Genomic DNA, 16325 nt, shown 5'->3' on the forward strand with positions numbered 1-16325 from the left:
CACACATATATATATATATATATATATATATATATATATATATATATATATATATATATATATATATATATATATATATATATATATATATATATATATATATATATATATATATATATATATATACAGTATATATATATATATATATATATATATATATATATATATATATATATATATATATATATATATATATATATATATATATATATATATATATATATATTGTCTGTTATTGGGATAAAAAATTTAAGGAAAAATAAGTAAAAATAATCAAGGTTTTTTATTCTTTTCAATTTTGGACTAGTTTAATGATAATGCTCTTTGAACAACCTTTACTTATGTACATGGAAGATAGAGCTGACCCATCCTCCAACACTCCAGATCTCATCCCAATTTTATTTGACTTTAAAATATTTGTTTTTATATAGATATGATTTCACATCACTGAAAACTCAAAGGGTTAATTAAGATAATTCTCTACTGTATTATCTATTACTCTAGAACTTTGTGGTTTGCTCTCCAAGCAAGATGTGGTTTTCATACTGCTGACTGTTCCCAGAATTTCACAAAACATTCCAAACCTGTGATTTAGAATTGATCAATCATTTTATTTATGAAGTAGAAAAGGAATGTATTTTAGAAACTAGAAATAATGATGTTTTGCAGTGCAATTTAAACTTACAGAGAAGCAAGTAGGAAGATGGTTACAAGTGTGTTCTCTTTGTAGCATCTCATGTATTAAGACCAAGAGGCCAGCTTTATGTGTTGACTTCTCTTGATACCTAGGTAATGGTTCATAATGCATGTTAGAGAATTTTGAAAGAGCATATTTTCTGAGATCCATTTAATTCTTTGTAATGGTTCTGACCACTATTTCAGTCCCTTCCAGTTATTTTTATACAGAAAAATAATGCTGCTTTCCCCTTGTAGCATGACCAGTATATTCTGAAAATATGGTTGGGCATAATTTCAATGCTCTTGACTGAGATGCTCTGCAGTGGAGAAGTAATATTGAAAATGTGTTAGTAATACTGTAGCATAAAGATATAATAATCACAAAATTTTTATAGCATAAAGCTAGTTTTTTATAGGAACCTATCGGCTATATTACGTTCACATTACAGTCTGTGATAATCCCCAAATTTACTGTCTTTTGTTCATCAACAAAGAAGAGAATAATTTTCTGTTGATGCTAGTGCCACCTGAACCCTCAGACATCCATTCACATATCACCTCATTTATCATGTAGACACCACATTCAGTTGTGAGGTATGCATGGTTGGATACTGTGAATATTGTTGCTGGGTTAGTATGAAAAAAAATTTTCATGTTGAAACAACTTTGTTCATAATAACCCTGTCATTCATGTTATATCTGTATTGCTATTTATATAGGATTCAAGTTTCTGAATGTCCCAGATACTGTGCTAAGGGCTGATGGAAACAGCACATCCCAAACCAAGCAACTGGATTCATCTAAGCTGAACTTAAGGTGTAAGCTTGTAGTGGGTAGATCTGCCAATTTTCTGGTGCTAGAGAGCTTTCAAATGTCCGAGTTCATCAGCTAAACCAATATTGTATGGTTTTTCCCATCATGGGCCTACCTCTTCCTTTATCAGATATTCATGTATACAAGTAAACTCATGGATAACTGGCTCTCTTGCTGCTCTTGTTAAGTCACTTGGTATTCTGATTGTTCCTGGGCTTTCCTTTTTTAATTTTCCTAGGTTCCCTTTTAACCTCTTCTGCTTTTTGTGCCACCATTATGCCAACACTAATGAGTACAAAATATAAACCAATCCAGCACTATTAAAACCAGTCATGAGTGCTTGACAAGCACAGAGCAAAAAGCAGAATGGCAATTACAAAAACCAAGCCAACATAATTGCTACAGAAGGTAACATGTACATACATATTGAAAATAGAATACATGGAAATTCAAATTTGGGCAAAGCTCTTAAAATGGCACCTTACTTTTTGCCTAGTGCCTAAGGTAAAAAAGTTGCTGTTATCTCATTTGAATCCTGCCTGTGATTGCTAAGTAGTTAACGGTAAGCAATAAAGATAGAAATATTGAGCTATGAAGTATGACCTTATAAAGAACCTGAATACACTGGACATTGTTTGCATTTTAACTAACTCTGGTTTAAGAAGCATCCTTTAGAGAGTTCTTGTCAGTTTGGATTGCTCATGAAATACGAAGTGGTCAGAAAATGGATATTTGAGGGGCGTGGTGGCTATGGGTGTTGCAAGAATGGTTTTTTTTATGAATGAAAGACTGAGACTAGAGATTACTGCTGGTCTTGATTTGAGCACATAGTAATGTGATTGCCAAGGTTTTATGAATAAATACATTGTTCAGTATCTCTTCCATTATATTTCTCTTTTTTAATATACTATTCCTGTAATGTGTGCACTATAGTGTTTATTAAATATGTGCCCTTGCTGACAGCTTTCATTTTTTGTATGAATGTTTCATATTTTTAAGGTTATTAGCAATACTGTATGTGGTACAACTCAGAGGTACAGCACTGGTCTTGTATTGGTAGCTATCATTAGGTGGGAGTCAAAGTCAGGCCAGTGAGGAGCCAGCCACTCTGCTGCATTAATCCTGCAGGCAAGAGTTCATTTCACTCTACAAGGTTGGTTCTAATTCCACTTGATCATCAGACTGACTTTGGCTTTGAATAGCAATACAAGATTGTGACTGGTCAAATGGTAGATACCAAAAGGAGAAACATTTCCATGTTACTGAATATAAAAACATGTTATTAAGCAAGTAAGTGATAAACTCATAAAATTAAAGAAAATGTTAAAGGATGGGTGACATTCTGTCAGTTATGGTCATGAAGAATAAACTCTTCATAATCCACAGGATTGATTTGTATTCTAGGTAAACTTGGAAGCTGGCATATACAGTACAATAGTTCTGTGTGCACACCAAGTCAAATTATCTTTTTTTTTTTTCAACATTTTGCAAAGTTTTGTCTTAGTGGAGGCCTTTTATACTCATACAAAAGAATAGATTGTTGATGTACTGTAGATGTTTACAATATTATTTGTTTTGTAACTTAATGAACTACTTGGTGAGTGAGTGTTTTATATTTTAATGTGAATATTCATGGGTATATGTTAATGTAAGTATTCATTGAGAGTATGTAAAGTTCATGTAAATGTTTATTTAATGTATTTTATGTGTGTACAATATTTACTGTTTTGTAAATTTGGCAACTTTGATAGGTAATGTGACACAAATGGCAAAGCTTTATGATTGGAATATGAGTAGTCAGTGAGAATTTCTAGTGTAAGTGATAAGTTTATCCTTTAATATGTACAAGTGTATAATTGTGGTCTGAATAAGTAAAACTTTTCATCCTGCCAAGTAGTGGAGAAGTAGTTATTCATCTTTATCCAAAGAAATCTGAAAAAATTGTGTGAAATTGCAAGCCTAAGGTTAAAGATAAAGAAAAGAAGAATGTTATTTTTAAGTAAGTTTTTAAAATTATGTATATACAGTACATGCTGACTATAATCCTGCTGCAGCACTTCAGTGTTTTAAGATTTAAATTATGTTATCCATAGGTCACCTCTGTAAATTTACATGCAGAGTCAAGAACACTATAGGCCTGAAATAGTACTTCATATTTTATCCTAAACGTAATGTGTTTTTAAGTTGTAAGTTAAGTGAGGAGTTCTGTCGGAAAGCAGATCTTTTTTGTGCAAACCAATTAGATGTTTTACAGAGCACTTCTTTTATTTCCTCTTATGCTAAGTGGGTTTGCGAAGGTTAATGTTGATTTTAATTTTAATAACTCCCTCTTGGGTTACTTTTGAGAAGCTTGTAATGTGAGCAGTGAGTATTCCTAGGTATAGGTACATATTTCTTTTCACTTGACATTAATGCTGAGGAAAAGTTAATGAAAAGTATCAGAGATTGAATTGATACTTTTGAAGTTTGATATTTTGATCTAGTCATGCAGCTGCTAGTAAGAGGCAGTGTTAATGCTCATCCCTGATACTTTTAAGATTGTGGGTGCTGAAGTCTTATTTCACTTTTCGCCGAAGTATTTTGAGACCTGTTTTCATAAGACATTTTAACCCGAAGTTTGTATAGTATTATGAAGTACAAAAGTGATGGCTGTATTAAATTATAATTGTAAGAAAAGAACTAGGCTGTAATTGATAACTTATTAGTAAATATAATGTAGTGATATATATTTCAAAAGTTCTGGTATAAGTCTATTTTCAATAAAATTGATTATTTTGGTGCTTCTTCTATAAAGTGTATTTATGCATTCCATTTCTGTATAGTGTAAATAACTGAATTTTAATTGTTTATTGGGTCTGTGCTCATAAACCATTTGGGATCCCATACTGAAACTGTTTCTCTCTGATAGTTCATATTTGCTTCATCACAATGCCTTCAATCGTGTATTGTATGTGTGTACCAAAATTTGCAGTATTGAAAGTCCCATGACTCAACATTCTTTCACCAGACAGACATAAGAAGAAAATTAGTCTCATTATGCATGCACTGCTTGGATCCTTAAGTACTCTTCAGTCACTTTCCTCACTTTTTTAAGGCTTTGTGAAGAATTTCTTAGCTGCTCTCTTCTCTCCATGATTATTATTTTCGAGCTCTTTTCTAACCTTCCTTTCATCATTTGCAAGCTAATTCATCATTCTTTTCCACTATTTTTCATTTCTCAAAATAATAAAAGCGGTTTTATAGATTAACAGATACTTTAAATTGCTGGCGTTTGAATCTGGTATGCTGGGTTCATGGTGGCTTCAAATTATGAGTACTGTACAGTAATTGTACTTATACTCATTTATCCTGAGAATTACACTTCTTTACATTGATAGTTGTTGTTCAGTATTTGAAAAGTTTTCTATATATTTTTGTACTTTTTCAAATTTTGGCATCAGTTTCTTAGTGTTTAGTGCTTATCATCAATGACAGTACTGAATGAGTGGTTATCTAGTTTTCTTACTGAACTGAAAACCCAGAAAAGGCTTTAAGAAGCTCCTTTGTCTCTTGGAGATACCTATAAATAGTCAAAGCAGAAGCTTGAGAAGTAGGAACCAACTGAGTTTTCAGCCAGGTAGAGCATGAGTGGATTGCCATCTTGTCTGCACCCACAAGATCCCTCTTTTTTTTCCCAGACAGAGATCTTTAGGATCAGTGCATTGTTACATAACCCAGATCCTACAACTAACGGAAACTGAGTAGTAGTCTTGTTTTTGAATTAGTCAGGCTTTCTTGACCTATGGATATTGGATTAATAATGCCATGTAACACTGCTTTAGCTGCCATTTGTGTTTCATGAGTCACTCAATCAACACATTAAAAAGTCTTCGGATAATGTTTTAAGAAATTTGTTAGAATTGTTATTTTTTAAGGTTATCTTATTATCAGGTTTATAAGAAAAAAATTGCCCTTACTTTACTGAGGGACTTTGCTGAATAAGAATGAAGAAATGGAAATGGCTTGGACATTCCCTTATCACCACCTGGATGAGAATACAGCAGTACATATGCAGTATTTTATATCATTTGGGCTTCTGTTGACACCAATAGAATAGGAAGACCAAACCTACTTGGATAAGAACTAGAAGTAAGAGGCTGGAGGTGTGAGGAAATATGAGGAAGAGAGACAGAAGGAAGAAATGAGTGGTGCAATTTCAGAGACCCATCTGTGCACATAGCATTAGAGACAATGATGATGATGTTAGGAAACTGTTTCATTACTGCACTGTATATATAATAGGTAAAATAAAACAATCTTAATCAGTCCACTGAGAATCAAGAACTTCAACTAGGAGGTCTGGTTAAACTAACAGTTCTGATGCAGTTGTGAATTATCAGTGGTTAGTTTATTGCTGAAAATGCTCTACTGTAATCCCATGGGTCCATATTTCTTTTATTATGATCAGCTTAAATGTTCTGTTAAGTTAAAGAAAGTTCTTTCTATCAGAGGAAAGTAAAATATGTCCCAATCCTCTGCAGCCGGTATTGACATCAGTGCACCTCACAAGGTGCACTGTAGGCATTACTAAAGGTTGTTTGCAGTATCCCTCTGGCCCCTAGATACACCTTTTTAGCCTTTTACTTTGCCTCTGTTGCTGTCAGTCCTCACGTGGTGCACTGTAGGCATAACTTAAGGTTCTTTGCAGCGTCCCTTCGGTCCAACTTTCATTCCTTTTACTGTACTGCCATTCATACACTTTCATCTTGCTATCCACCTTCTAACAATTGTTTCATAGTGCAACTGAGGTTTTCCTCCTGTTACACCATTCAAACCTTCCTACTGTCAATTTCCAATTCAGTGGTGAATGACCCCATAGGTCCCAGTGCTTGGCCTTTGGCCTAAATTCTATATTCTTTTCCTTCCACATCCTTTCATTCATCTTGCTGTCCAACCACTTCAAATCTCTCTCTTTCATTGTGTTAAGTATTGAGTAGTTGAGTGCCCCAGTGCGTAGATTTATAGCCAAATTTCCATAAATCATCATCATAATACATCCCAGTCCACAAGTTCTTTTAATTATTTTCGGAGTTGCTGTCTTATTATTATTTGCTTTGGTGACACATTTGTCTTCCACTAGGTTGTGGAATTTACATAAACCTCCGTTTTATATGTTGTATGACTTTAATTCATACCATATACAGATCTTGTTACCTTTTGTATCGAATGACCCTTTTTTCACTTCTTCAAGGCCTATATATTATTTTTTAAAATTTTTCCTTAAGAATTGAACTACACCAGGACGTGGGGTTGATTTTCCTGTTAGTTATATAAAAAGCTACATTATATAGTAAATCATCGCCATTGTTGATCTAATGATGTTAAGTCAGAAAAAATATAAATTTATATTATTAAACCACATCCGAATGAACTTGAAAATAAATCTACGCCAATTACGCATAAATAAAAAACATTGCCATAATAATTGTCCCGCAAACATTGCTGGTCTCATAAAAACACAACGGCGAAGAATACGAAGGGCAGCTATAGTAAGACATTGGTTATTAAATGTTATTATGCATATGTTTATATATATCACATTTTTAACGCTTTAAAAAAGCTAAAGTATTAATGTAGCAATTATTTTCGTTAAAATATAACGCAAATGTACTGTTTTAAACATAAAATTGAATGAGCGTAAAGCTCCCCAAAGGGAATCCGGAGCTTGCCCAAACAAACCCGCACCAGCTGATTCGGGAGTGACACGAGAGACAGCCAGGATTCCAAAGACCCTTTTCCCTGTATTTTATGGTAAGCAGCAACGATTTCGAGTCGCCAAACGTTTACCGTGATTGTTTTAAATTACTCCGAGGAAGGATGATTGTAAAACAAAGCGTGGTGATTGTAGATTGCGACGAAATGTTAAACCTTGTGATTTTCGAGCTCATGTTTAAGACAGTAGTTATGGAGGACGTTCGGTCGAGGCCATATATTTTCATAATGGAGAATCCAGTCGAGGAATATTTTAGGTTTAAGTTCAGGTTGTTTTAAATCATCCGGAATGTATTTATTTGGACAGTTAAGGGGATATGTAGGTTAACCTACTAGCTTTAATCTTGGTGTCTGGGTCCGTACCCGGCTGACCAGACCCTCCGCCATAACTAATGCTATTCTGTACGTACCCTGTGTCTCAGTATTAGTAATTCCCCGTGGGTTGATATTGCCGTCAGTGTGCCTCACGCGGCGTACTATAGGCATTACTTAAGGTTCTGCAGTACTTAGGCTGTGCAAAGCGGTTCTTGTAATCCTAAGGATGATGTTCCTTTCCAGTCCAAACATCCCCACTCGATTTTTTATTTCATCTTTCGATTCTTCATAAAAAAATGAAAAAAAAATATTCCATATTCATAGTTTTTGCAAACTAATATCAATCACAATATAAAAGAAATTATATGTAAATAATTGAAGGATTTTTTACAAGTTTCAAATTTTCACAGTGCACCTATGGACATCTGAAGGGGCATTTGATCCCCCAGGGGCTAGTACTGAACACGGTGAAATACATTTGACCCCCCCGGGGTTAGTACTAAACGCTGCGAGACAGTGTAGGTGAATCGCTTAGTACGAGCCCTCGTGTGGAATTGGAGTTTGGACCGGAAACATACTTTTACCATACTTAATATGGGTGTTGAAAACTTAGAGGTGTCAGAAAACATTTGCTTATTTTGGCATAAGAATTGATAAAGTTTTAATTGGTTGAAAATGCTACATAATTATTTTGTTACAAAATTACAAGAAGCTCCAGTAGGCTAATCCCTCATGAATAAGCCTAGCACATCACCTGTCAACACTTATAACCTCCTAAAATCCAAGAACTTTGAATGAAGCTCCCTTGAAAAAGTAAAAATCGACTTAGAAAATTATGTAAGAAATCGTATCATCAGTAAATAACTTATTATTCAGGTGCACCTATATTCCCCGTGGAAAAAATGCCAAAGTGACCTGTATTTAACTACTCCTAATATTAAATTGGGTGTTGACGAGGAATTAAAGAGCCTACCTCATAAAAGAATTGTGTAAAAAGGCTGTGCTATTTCAAACCATAATAGACCAAGGGTGAGCCTAATGCAGTCATTTCTAGGTTAGGCAATTTCTTCCTAACAGGATACCGTTTGCTAATCCAAATTGACATGATACCCAATATATGATAGCAGTCCTAACTTAACCAAATACCATAGCCTAATCTACTAGACATATGTAGTGGATAAAAAAGAATTTACAGAAAAGGGAAAACTGGAGGTCCTGTTGGTTGCCATTGTTCCATTCCAGTTATGAAATATTAACTAACTCACAGATCTCCAAATGAGACATAATGAAGGTGAAAATATAATTGAATACCAGGAAGATCTATTATATGGGAAATAACATAACTCAGGATATTTTTATTTGAGCTATCTCCTTCATATTGTGAGACTAAATTGTCAGTCTTGAGATTTCATCCAATTTTGCACTCTACTACCACCTCATTTGTCGTATGGTCTTAGTATAATCTAGCCATGTTACCAATATTTTGTTGTCACCTTTATTATAGCTCTTCGTTGGGCTAGTCGGTAGAGCTGTGGCCTAGCACTCGGTAGGCCCAAGGTTGAGTCTCCGGCCGGCTGATGAAGAGTTAAAGGAATTTATTTCTGGTGATAGAAATTCATTTCTCGCTATAATGTGGTTCAGATTCCACAATAAGCTGTAGGTCCCATTGCTAAGTAACCAGTTGGTTCTTAGCCACGTAAAATAAGTCTAATCCTTCGGGCCAGCCCTAGGAGAGCTGTTAATCAGCTCAGTGGTCTGGTAAAACTAAGGTATACTTAATTAGAAGAATCGTTATTTTCTTTTCAAGTACCCTTTGCCTCCACTGCCCAGAGAAGCACATATCTTATGCATCTGTTACAAATTCTTGTTAAACACACTTTTCCATACTGATCTTTCCACTTTGGCCTTATAGTTTTGTAAGGTATGTCATATCACAATCCTTCTTCCTTTTATTACAGGCTCTTATAAATGTTAGGTGTGAGAAGTCCCTTACTCTTTTTAGTTATTAGTAGTAGTAGTATTCTTATTTGTAATGTACTCATTCCTTTATGGAATGAGCCATAGGGTCTTAAACTTTATGGGCAAGCTGAGGTATGAAGATGAGAGGAAGAATTGAATACAGTTCTGTCACAGTAAATAAACCATATGGCAGTAAATAAATCTCATTATATATTAGCTAGAAATATGTACTGATACTGTATATTGTGTACAACTTCTTATTAACAATTACAGTAATAAATAATATTGCACAGCTCATAGTTGAAGAACATTGGATGTATGATCACTTCCTTGCTCAAGTCATTGTATGTAATATGATGTCTGAAGTTACCTACCTGTCAGTAATAGTTACCTAATCCTGTCAACCTTATGTAATAGTTGCTCAGCAAAACTGGCTGCAATCAACTGAGAGGGTAGTTTTCTTCAACCTTCTTTGGTAAACCCACTTTTGTTGATGATTTTTCTAGCAGAGAAAGAAAATCCCACAAAATTTCATAAGCGATATGGAGTTGTAGCCACTTGCATCTTTTGCAGATTTGCTGGCAAAATTAAGAGGAATATAGTATTCACATAGCCAGTGGTTTCATGTATTGTACCAGTACGAATTTCAGTTGGCAGCAAGCATTATTTTTATGTAAAAGTGTCATCTCTTTAGGTACAATTTCATGTATTTTAACTTCAGTGATCAATGAAGTTTAACTTAATAAAATGTTATATGTAAAAATTGCCATTAGAAGTCTCTTAATTCCTAATTGATATTTGGTAGGTATACTGTATTGCTTATATTTCAATAAGTAGCATCAGATTTATGCCTGAAAAGTTCTTCACTACTCTTTAATATATGCCAGTAGTTTATTTTTAATTTTTTTTTCAGATTACAATTAAGGTGGATACATAATGTTCTCAGGGGTTGTTCGTGAGCCTTCCAAAACAGAAGAAGAAAGACTGAGATTTATTGAAAGAACCACCAAACTATTACATGATGAGAAGAATCCATGCACTAAGGTAGGAAGAACTCATTTTTTCATTACTGCAATTGTCTCTAAGGAATTCTTAGTCTAATTTCAGAGGTGTGTTGATTTCCATATCTGACTATAATGATAATCATGTACTGTAATATGACAGAGCTGCCCCCTTGCTTATGTAAATGTTTATAAAGAAAAGCTACAGGCTTCATTTTTTTCCATAGTTAACGACAAAAAAGATGCAGTTTATCCAGTTGCTGGAGTAAACAGAAGTTCGACTGACTTATCACTAGTAATTAATTTGCCTAATGTCATTTAGTCATGAATTAGGAATTCAGTTAATGAGAATTAGCCATACCCTATACAGTTTAGGTTTAATGTAAGATTCTGTAAGAACGTGGTAAAATTTAGCCACAGAGCCAAATACTGTAAAAGTCATTGTAGCTTTGCAAAACTAGTGCATCAGATGACATTATATTGTCTTCTACATTGTGGTATCTGTACCTTAGCATGTGCACAATAGTTTTTGATTTTGATGTTTGTATGATATTGATAATGACTTAATGATATTGATAATGACTTAGAGTTCCAGATGTTTTTTATCCATTATTTTTGTCAAGAATTACTGCTGTAACTAGTGAGGGTAAAGGTTTTACTTTTCTTATTTTTGCAGGAACATAATCAGTCGTATAAGTGTTTAGAAGATAATGACTATGACCGAAACATGTGTGGTTGGTATTTTGAAAATTACAAAAGGTGTAAGGAATTCTGGGTAAGATTAAAGTGCAGTATGTGAGCATTCCACTGTTTTTTTTTTTTATTCCTAATACTCAGGTACTTTAGTGGTCAGTATTCAATTGGGAATAGATTATTCTTCCTTGAAATAGATTTAATATGCAGCTTATGCTTGGGAAAATTCTTTGGTAATTGATTACTGGAAATTATAATTTTGTGAGAAATTTCTTAACCACCACTACTCCAAGATGTAAGCAAGCAAAAGCTCAGCTTCTTACCTGAATATAGCATTAACACAAATATAAGTGCATTGTTAGGCTTTTCATTGGGATTTCTGTCCATTTTCATAGTGAGCAACCCTACGTATGTGTACTTTTTGTTGTGCTGAATACACATTTTGCAAACTTTGTACATTCAGAGTATTGCTTAATCCATAGAATTAGTAGCAAAATCATAAATTGAATTTTTGATTTCCATAGGATTGTAACTTTTCTGTAGACTGTACATTCAGATTATGTCTTAATCCATAGAGTAAATAGCAACATCATACATTAGTATCCTGATTTTAATGGAACTGTAACTTTTCAGAATGATATTAGAGTGCAACGTAGAAGAGCAGGTATAGTACCAAATTTACCTCCACCAGAAGAACGTGAAGAGATTAAGAGACAACATATAGAGAAAATGAGATCTGAAGCTGATAAATAGCACTAAAATGGGGTAAGTTCCTATGAATTGTGTTGATATGGAGCATTTTGCCTTATATTACTTTGTGCAAATAGTTTTTTATTAGTGGCCATGTATCATTTGACAAATGCAGTAAAACTATTTACAATACAACTACTATTTATACAAATGCATTCATAAGGTAGTCTTTTAATTGTGCAAAAGACATCCTGGTACGCAGAGTTAATCATTTCTAAGGAAGCTGTTCTAGCGCCCACACTTAGCCTATTCTTGGATCCTTGCAAATACTGTACAGTATTAATAATCATTCTTCCGTGCCAAAGTCCGCATGCATGGAGAGGGGAAGGGAAGATGGCAGTAGAGAGTTTATGATTAATGGATTTGTATAAAAATTAGTTTTATTATAAAAACTTACCTTGTATGAACAGATCCATTAGTCATATAAGTCCAAGTAGGGAGGACAAAGTAGATATTGTAGAGCCAAGAAAGGAAGACAGCTGTCAGAAGTCCAGTCCCACGAAAAAATTATGGGAATGTCTAAGGCCAAGGCCAAAAGGAGCCCTGTTAAGAGTAATGAGTCAGTGTCATATGAGTGACATCACAAAGATAAATCTTAGCAAAGATGTTTTGGATATGACAGGTGTTCTCTTTCTTTTTCTCCTTCTCCTTCCCCTTCCGGGCAAGGATAGCAGAGAGCTCCAAATAATCTGTAAAATTCAGGTAGGATAAAAGGGCATGGACTTCATGGGCGAGGTCCTCCTTGGATACATTAGAATAAGCCCATGCAACCAGTAGTCAGTGAAAAATGGAATATTTATGTTCAGGCCGGTCTTATGATGTTTATTCAGAAGCAGGGGAGGGAGAATGATGACCTGATTCTTCATGCTGAAGACAGGATCAACGAGCTGTAACAGGACACAAGATTCACGTGAGCCATTAAAGGCAGGGCAGTGACTGGGGCAGGTGGGGAAACTTCTAAGAGAGCATGGAGCTTATTGACATGCTTAGAGAAGACCAAAGTGCAAGAAGTTTACAAGAGATGCACCTGACAAGAGGTTCATAGAACAGCTTAGTACAGTGAGCAAAACCCCACTTTCGAAATTATGTGAACAAGACAAGCAAAGCAATTAAATAGACACTAAAAACTAGGATGACAGAAAAGCCATCATTGAGCAAGGGAAAAACTGCAAAAAATGAAATGAGCAGTAAGCTACGCACAGTAACAACTCATCAACGTATTGGTTGCTGCCTGAATTTTTATAACCACACTGCACACAAGAAAACAAAATGGAAGTACTTTATATTGAAAATTAAATCCTGTCATTATAATGAAAATTAGTAGTATTCAGGATCCAGCAATGGCTAAGCATGCATATTGGAACTTTTTGTTGTGTACCTAGATACATTTCTGCACTGTTAAAAACTATTTGTTGATTAATGGGTTTGTACTAACAGACGTAAGTACAACAATTAGAGTACGATTCTCAGAAAATCTCAGGACATCTTGTCTCCTCATGAATTTCGATAATACAGTATTGACTTTGTCGCAAATTACATTAAAAGGAGTTTGTTTATACAAAATGTGAAACCAGCAAAAATTCAATGTCAAGTAAGAATTATCATTACCATCGTAAAACCACTTAAACCAAAGGTAGTCTATTTACGATAATCAGAGGTAAAACACTTTCGAGTAAAAACAGTACTATAAAGCAAATCTCCAAAGATTGTCTCTTAAGTACAGCATGTCTATACCAGAAAAGCAAAAATGGTAGAAAAATTGTGACATACCTGCAGCAGAAATGACCAATTGTGTAACAGGTGTTGCAGCTTAGGAATACAATACTAACTCATTAGTTTAAGACTATTGAACTATATTTTTGGAATAATGCGGAGCAAATGGATGGAGCGGTATTGTGAATATTCTGTTAAATTGATACTGTACTTACCAGTAACTCAAGGTTATTTTTTGGTTTTGCTGTGATGGGTAAAGTTTCATTTTTTGTAGTCATTCATTAGTATTAAGTAAGTATTCAGGAAGATGCATTGTAGACTTTTATTGAAAATTTTCTCTATCCTTTATTTCAGATGTATAGGAGGGGTGCACAATTGGACAAAAATCTTGTTCCAAAATAACTTTCTATTTAGGCATCATTAGCATGTCAGTCATCTTCGTGGTAAAGCTCCACGTTGTTGAAAATGGAAGCTTATGGTTGTCATATATGTATATATAGATTGGTAGGATTTAAATGCTGGATGCGTGGACCCTCGTATTTTGAAGGTACTGGATTTTTGCATTGTTAAGCAGCCAGTGGAGTATCAAGAACACTGGTGATATATTTTTAATACCAAGCCATCACTCTATCGCTGTTTATTTAAAGTCTTGTAATATTTTAGTTTTGGTTTGAAAGCATATTATGAATACAGTGACCAAAATGCTGATTATATTAGGTAGTTTAACCAGACCACAGAGTTAAAGCAACTCATTTAGGCCTAATTTAGGTACTAATTTTGCCAAAGCTTTAAATAAGGTGTGCAACTTAAAATTTAAGCAATAATTTCCAGCATTAATTTCTTGGAGACTTTTTTCTTGTCCCTAAATAAAACTCCAAATCTTGAAATAAGATTATCATTATGATGCCAACCAGATCGGGTATAGATAACAAAGAACCCAGCGTAACTGAAAAATAAGCTATTGATAAGCTGGTATGTAGTATCAGGTAATATTATTGGGTAGTATAACCAAACCACCAAGTTAAAATATTCAACTCACAGGGCTTCCCAAATCCTATCAGCATTATGTACAATACAGTACAAAACCCTGTACAGCTGACTGGACAGGATTTCTCACCATAGGCCACATGGCACCCCTGGAGAGTCGTGAGATTACAGTATCAGGTTAAAATTAGATGATGTGGCCACAGAAAAGAAAGAAATTACAGGTCAGATTGGTATATTTTGAATTTCCAAAATACAGCACTAAATATCTCCACTTAGCCAAGATGCAGGGAGGGGATGAGATCTCAAGTTGGCTTGAAAGGGCCAGGGCAATAAAAAGGTTGAGAAACTCTGGACCAGATTTTTCAAATATATTCCAAGTACAAAGCTGTACATGAACTGGTGCTTGCCATTTATGCAGTCTACTGAGAGCACTCTGGGCTGGAGCAGTGGTGTTTAGCATAAATTTTTACATAATTTGTTGGAAGATGATGCCGGGGAGTAGGCTGCAGTAGAAGGGTCTTCAATTTCTATAATGAGGATTAACGAGTATATTCATAGAGGGTTGGAGTCACTGATGACTGAAGGTTAAGAATGATGCAGACTTTCCAAGAATTTGTCAAGTTTTGACTGAACCACTGGAATCTTTACATTTTAAATAACAGCAAGGGAAAGCTTATGCTTTGAGGGTCTGGCCTCTTGGTAAGTAACAGAACCATAGGCTTACGGTTTCTAGGCTAAACTATACTGAACAGAATGTAACAATTTAATTAATGAAATTTTTTTTATTATAAGGTGCATCACATCTAAAAGCCCTTGCAAAAATCTCATCATAATTATGTAGCTGGTAAGTATATGTGTTGAATTGATGGGTTGCTTATTCCTCGCAATTTTGCCTAATTCATGTCCATTCTTTCTTCATCTTCATACTATTGAAGTACTGTAAGCAAATACCTCTGCCAAATTTTTTGTGATTAACATACATGGCATCTGGTTTAATTTTCTTTCTCTGCCTTCCCTCCAGATCAAATTAGCTTCTTACTAGTAAGGTCATTAGTTTCATATCCTAACTCTCTCCTAATCGTGCATCTGCAAGATTGATTTCCCTTATATGTATTTATTTGGTCTTCTAGAAAGCTGAATTGAAAAGACTTTACCATATAATTGAAATATTAATGGAGAAGGAAGTTGTATATGATTAACTGCCTTCTCAAGTTTCAGTTTCAGAAACACCAATGTTGAGGTATCAAGGAGAATTGTAAAGCCTCTTGACTAATTGCAGGTATCAATTTAGTTTTGTGACTAATTTTGTTTTGAGTTCCTTGCTTAAGTAATAAAAATGAGGAAAGGTATGATGTGTTGAATATTATTTCTACAGTATTTGCTGATTAGTGTATATATATATCTGCTAATCTTCCTTATTTTGTAACTAATTATGTAAGATTGAATACACATTTATGGGATCCAATACATGATGAACGTTTTTGGTTTTGTAAAACAAATTGGTTATACAAAAACCTGTTACTCATAATCAGCCTTATTCTGTGTTGACCAGACCTAACTAAATTGACTTGAAATGTTGAAAGATGAAAGATTCCATTGCAAGTGCCTAGCACACTCCTTTAGACTGAGAACCTGGAATTCCCGCAGCACCTGCTAGACATTAGG

The 16325-nt window shown here is 34.4% G+C and overlaps 1 protein-coding gene across 1 annotated transcript; it reads left to right on the top strand.

Annotated features, from left to right (window-relative positions):
- The first annotated feature begins 7142 nt into the window (after positions 1-7142).
- On the top strand, positions 7143-16009 carry LOC136835618 (coiled-coil-helix-coiled-coil-helix domain-containing protein 7). Its single transcript, XM_067099384.1, has 5 exons — positions 7143-7281; positions 10430-10560; positions 11194-11292; positions 11844-11975; positions 14028-16009. Exons 2-4 carry the CDS (start codon positions 10453-10455, stop codon positions 11961-11963), a joined length of 327 nt encoding a protein of 108 aa, XP_066955485.1. The 5' UTR covers positions 7143-7281; positions 10430-10452; the 3' UTR covers positions 11964-11975; positions 14028-16009.
- The last annotated feature ends 316 nt before the right edge of the window (positions 16010-16325 follow it).

The sequence above is a fragment of the Macrobrachium rosenbergii genome, chromosome 55 (assembly GCF_040412425.1).
Source record: "Macrobrachium rosenbergii isolate ZJJX-2024 chromosome 55, ASM4041242v1, whole genome shotgun sequence".
Classification (NCBI taxonomy): Eukaryota; Metazoa; Arthropoda; class Malacostraca; order Decapoda; family Palaemonidae; genus Macrobrachium; species Macrobrachium rosenbergii.

Coding starts and splice junctions, on each gene's coding strand:
- LOC136835618 (XM_067099384.1), top strand. CDS start 10,453: ATGTTCTCAGGGGTTGTTCGTGAGCCTTCCAAAACAGAAGAAGAAAGA. Junction 10,561..11,193: donor AGAAGAATCCATGCACTAAG/GTAGGAAGAACT, acceptor TTATTTTTGCAG/GAACATAATCAGTCGTATAA. Junction 11,293..11,843: donor AAAGGTGTAAGGAATTCTGG/GTAAGATTAAAG, acceptor GTAACTTTTCAG/AATGATATTAGAGTGCAACG.